Below are 5,065 nucleotides of genomic sequence, written 5' to 3'. Positions count from 1 at the left end.
ATTGCTGACATCTTAGGCAACATAGAAATGTGTGTTTATGCTTTTTTATAATAGTATAGATAGTATAGATTGACAAATACCTCATTCTCATGTGAGCTGCCCATAACATAGAAGAAGAGGTCCACATTGCTTTTGTAGACACATGTCAAGCCGTCCAACATTATGATCTCAGCATTGGCCCTGGAAACATTTAATATTGGCAACTTTATAAGACATCAAACACTTATAACCTGAAAAACTAAATAGGAAAAAGAAAAAAGTATCTGTCAGCACCGGGAGGGAACAAATAGAAAAAAAACTATATTTTTTGGGTAGTTGCAATAACCTTAGTTGTTACTATTATAGTATTAGTAGGAGGAACTGTATATACAAATAGGGACATATAGAACTTAATGAGAGGTTCAAGAACACAGGCGTCGGACTAGATCTTAGGATGGCAACACCTTAGTAAACCATAATAGCCCAATGTGAGGTGGTTGACTATGCAAATTCATGGAATTTCTTCAAATATATCTGTTTCATTCAATGTAAAACCACTTAGATAATGCTGTTGTATACTTTACCTGTGTGTCTTGTTGAATAGGTTTTTTTCAAAAGCTTTCTGTTCCTTTGTAGTTGTAAGTATGTTTTTGTCATAATACTTAGCTAAGATTCTGTTGCCTTCGTTATCCAATATACACATGCCTTTCACTATGTATAAAGTTGGCTCCTGGAATTGAAATAACATAAAATTATGAACAAAAATTTGCTATTTAGGATTTTGTATTTGTAAGTACAAGAAATTACACTTGACTTTTTGATACATTTAATTTTATTTTTATAAAGCTTAAGTGATCTATCCATGTAATCATTAAAAAATATAGCTATGATGTTTTATTGGAGAAAATTTCATGTCGCTGAAATAGATGAAAAACCAGTACAACATCTCTTAAATTCCTCATTGAAAATACTTTACTGCAGCTGATTGCTTCGTGTGGTTTATTAGATATGTAAAACCTCTTTTTTGAAGTCGGTATTAAAGAAAATCTATAAACACGTCATTGTTTCATGTAGGTTAGAATTCCAATTTTGTAAATACAAATAATTTTAAGTTTCTTACAAATAAAGAGCCTTCCATAGATGTGTGAACCATTTTTCAATATTTTTACACTTTACCTAATCAAATTACAGAGAAAAGAGTAACTTATTTAGTGTATTTTTAGTGTTTATTTATTTTGACGTTTCTAAGACGAGTTTGAAATTGAAAGAATATGTGACGTGACAGTTCCAGTGTTACCAAATTATAATTACAGCTAAGTAATTTATATTGATTGGATACTCTTTTTCTCTCTTTGAGAAATATGTTTTAGTGACATACTAAAATCGTAATTATATTAGAAGTGTTTATTATAGTACTTTTTTTTATTTTAGTTTTCAGACTATAAATTATTAATATACATAACATTATTCCAAACGTGATCAAATATCCTGACTTCTGTACTTTGAGCGCCCGTTTTTATTATAAATACAATTTATTTTCCCATTTCAGCAGATAAGAGAAGAGGTAGAGAGCTGATAATGGGTTCTGAGCCATGTTGGCCCGAATCTTTTTATACCGCCACCTGTGATCTCCGCCTATTTGTTTTAGGACCCACTAAAGGGCTTTCTGGCGGATTTGAGTAGGAGTAGGAGAGTGTGGCCAATCCCAGACTATTTCCCTACTAAAGGTTCCATCACATTACATCAATATAGGTATAGCTAACTATATTTTGTCGTCTAGTAAGTCAAACTTATCAGGCTAAATGTCAAAGTTACAGCTGGCTCTTATCCAAGTTCACTCTCATTAATCACTCCTCGCTAGCGTTATTTTGACTTTAAGCAATTTAAAGAAGAAGAAAAAATACTGTACATGCAATTAATTACCATCCTAAGTATCCAATATGGAGCATGTACTTGTAAATCGATTCTACGAAAAAATAAAACATAAAAGTTTTCGATAAAACCAAGTTTTGTTTTAATTTCGCACTTTACTAATATTAAATATTCGAAAATTTTGATGGGTGGATGTATGTTTGTTAGAGTTTGTAGCCTAAACAGATATATATACATGTTAAATCTTGAAGAACACATCGGCTACCTATCTTTTTTTTCTTAATTCCACGCAGACGTAGTCGTTGGCAAAAGCTAGTATACTTATAAAAATGTAAAACAGACACAAACAAAATTTAATGGTAATTGAATCGCTTCATTTAAATATCTCGTTTCAAGAGCGTATTTTTAGAATTGGAAAGTTACAAATCAATGTAAATCAAAACAAAATCGTTAAGGAAATAAATAATATGGAAGTAACGTTTTAATTACTTTAGAGCTATGATGTGACACGTTATGGCGGGGATATGGCAGCCGAGAATAGACGACATAGTCTTTGATGTCGCCGAATCAAATTACAAAAGTAAAACTTCCTCCAGACGTTAGATGTTCCTCTGATAGATGTACGTGGATCTAATTTAGGTTTATTTCTGCCTATTGTAACTTGAATTACAAACGGAGAAAATAAAAGGAATTACAAAAGTGTAAACATAAAACAAATTTATATTATTATTTTTAATTTTGCATCTGTCAAAGTACGATAAAATTTAGGCTGCACACGATATAAAACTATTTACTGAATGTCTAACGAAAACTATGGACTCGTTCAACCAATGAATTCTAATTATATTAGCAGTAAATTACGTAAATTACTTCAAAATGCTACGAAATGATTTAATTACTCTGGCAGAGGAACACATTTCCTCATTACTACGCTTAATTGACGCTTCCCTATACATTCCAGATCGTATTTCCCTTTCTAATTGCTACCGAAATACACTAAAACACAACTAAACCAAACTAAAATACAGCCACGAACCGTAACGACCGCGGTAAACGATTCACATAAGACAGAAAAAAGTTGAATAACTACCACCACATTTTGACCATTGAATACCTATACGTTCCTCACATGAGCAGATCTTGTTATAATTGCCGACTATTTTGGGATAGCATATTCATAAATTTCAGTGGACGGCGTTCGTCTAAATCATTTTAACGCCAAAACTGAGCTTAAATGATGTTTGAAATTATATTTAACGTTACGACACGGATACGATACGACATTAATTTTTCGTTTTTTTACACCATATATTTTTTTAATCCATTAGGACAATAAGACATAGCTGTCTTTACCATGTATCGGTTAATTTTCATATTAAAGGTTGTGAAATTATCGAGAGAAAAGTGTGCAAAATCGTAGGACTCGTCGAAGGACCATAACTTTAAAGTTGGTAGATAACTGTTTGAAGTAATTCTTTGCTATCATCAGGCCAGCAATTACACTTATTGCATTAGTACAACCATAGAAAATATTTCTTTAATGTTATGTTTAATAAAACTATTAAAGATATCGTGACAAATAAAGCAGCACTTGTCAAAAGCCGCGCGTAACCGCCAACTGACAGATGTCGCGCCACGCTCGGACAAACACGAACTAAACTCGCAGGGCTACCAACAACTAAATAATTCCAGGTATCACCAATTCGGGCGTTCGACTAGATTTATTTACGTGAAGCAACGATATTTTGTAAATGTTTTCATAATTAAATAGTCCATTTAGCATTTCGCTAAAATCTATTATGACGTTAATATTAAAGTTGTCAACTAAATCCACAACTAGGTTACGCGATAACAAATGCAAACGAGTTCTATTTAGTTCAGGAAAATAGTTTGGCGCAAAAATGTTACGAAAGTCTGGAAGGCTGCAGATGAGTTTTCTATAGGTTTTTATACATATTTTTGGAGCCAGGAGTGTTTAATATCATTTTATTATTGTCCCACACAACCATGGCGACAGGTTCATTTAATGTCACGTATATCTGATTGAAATAGTGATTCTTATATCGGTAAAAATACAATGAATAAGCTAGAATCATTAAAGAGACATTTATCACTGATATAACACGTCTCGTACACGGGAAAAGCTGACCTGACACTTTGCTACCAAAAAAATCGGCGAGACGAAAATATTGATCTTCGTATCGTCGATTTTTTATCCTCCGTTCAGTTAGTCCGAAACAGAAGGATTAATTCCCTTAACTCAATTGGGGTAGAAAGAGATTTTCAATTGTGTTTCTCATTACGTACAAGTCCTTAAATTCGTATTATGGGTACATCAGTTTTTGCCTGCGATTTCGTCTGCGCGGAATTAAAAAAAACTGTCAAATATCATTAAGATCCGTTAAGTTTTGCATCTACGTAATAACAAACATCCATCTCTGAAGACTATCACATTTAAAAAACCCTTTGCAAATTGGAAACAAACATTATATCGTTGTTTTGAGTCGCAATGTTATTGTAAACTGGTGTAAAACAGCCAAAGACATTTAATATGCATAGATACGCCACGAAACAAATCGTAATCCACGAATTGCTACCAAACACTCAATAGTCTAGTTGGAATCTATGAGTTGTGTTTGTTTTCTATCGACGATTGCGTTAGTAACAAGTGACGACTACAATAAAAGTGTTCGAATATGCAAGCCATCTATTTGAAAACCACTTGTATCTAGTTCCAGCTAAACAAATTATCACGTAAGGTTATTATTACACTAATATCGATTTATGAAATGCTTATAATTTCTACTAAATTCTTCATACAAATATTTCTCTGCTATCTACGTATAATAATAATAATGTTGTTTTTTATATTTTAAATTTTTGCTTTAATGGACATTTTACATTAGAGAAGAATGACTATAAGCTTTTAACTTATAACTATTATTTACGAGAATATACAAAATAAAAAAAGATATACAATTAATTACATCGTTTTGTAAAAGACTTGACACATTACATAGTTGTCATTTGAATAAAAGCGGTAAATGTGTCAGAACTTAATGACCATAGAGTAAAAAGTATTAAAGTGCTTACGTCATTGTCTTTGGTCAATGACTGGAGATCGGAGAGCATACAGCCAGGGCCGGCTATTATTTTCTTTTTTTTTCGTAATCGCTACGCCGCTAGTGTGACAGACTATTTATAAAGGCGTCTC

At 32.3% G+C, this 5,065-nt stretch overlaps 1 protein-coding gene across 2 annotated transcripts in view; it reads right to left on the bottom strand.

Moving 5' to 3' along the window:
* LOC106101938 (coatomer subunit zeta-1) overlaps positions 1-1,245 on the bottom strand; it is an 8,437-nt gene extending 7,192 nt beyond the window's left edge. The window contains exons 1-3 of one of the 2 annotated variants that reach the window (XM_013281325.1): positions 1,100-1,245; positions 564-709; positions 81-180 (exon numbers count right to left, since the gene is read on the bottom strand). In XM_013281325.1, the coding sequence (XP_013136779.1) occupies positions 81-180; positions 564-709; positions 1,100-1,132 (279 nt within the window). In that variant the 5' untranslated portion in view covers positions 1,133-1,245. The remainder of the gene's footprint in view (positions 1-80; positions 181-563; positions 710-1,099) is intronic. The other variant, XM_013281322.1, reaches the window with a different exon arrangement.
* Positions 1,246-5,065: the final 3,820 nt, after the last annotated feature.

This window comes from Papilio polytes, unplaced genomic scaffold (assembly GCF_000836215.1).
Source record: "Papilio polytes unplaced genomic scaffold, Ppol_1.0 DF823935.1, whole genome shotgun sequence".
Taxonomy (NCBI): domain Eukaryota; kingdom Metazoa; phylum Arthropoda; class Insecta; order Lepidoptera; family Papilionidae; genus Papilio; species Papilio polytes.
The sequence above is the reverse complement of the archived record's forward strand: the minus strand, read 5'-3'. Positions and strand labels throughout refer to the sequence as shown.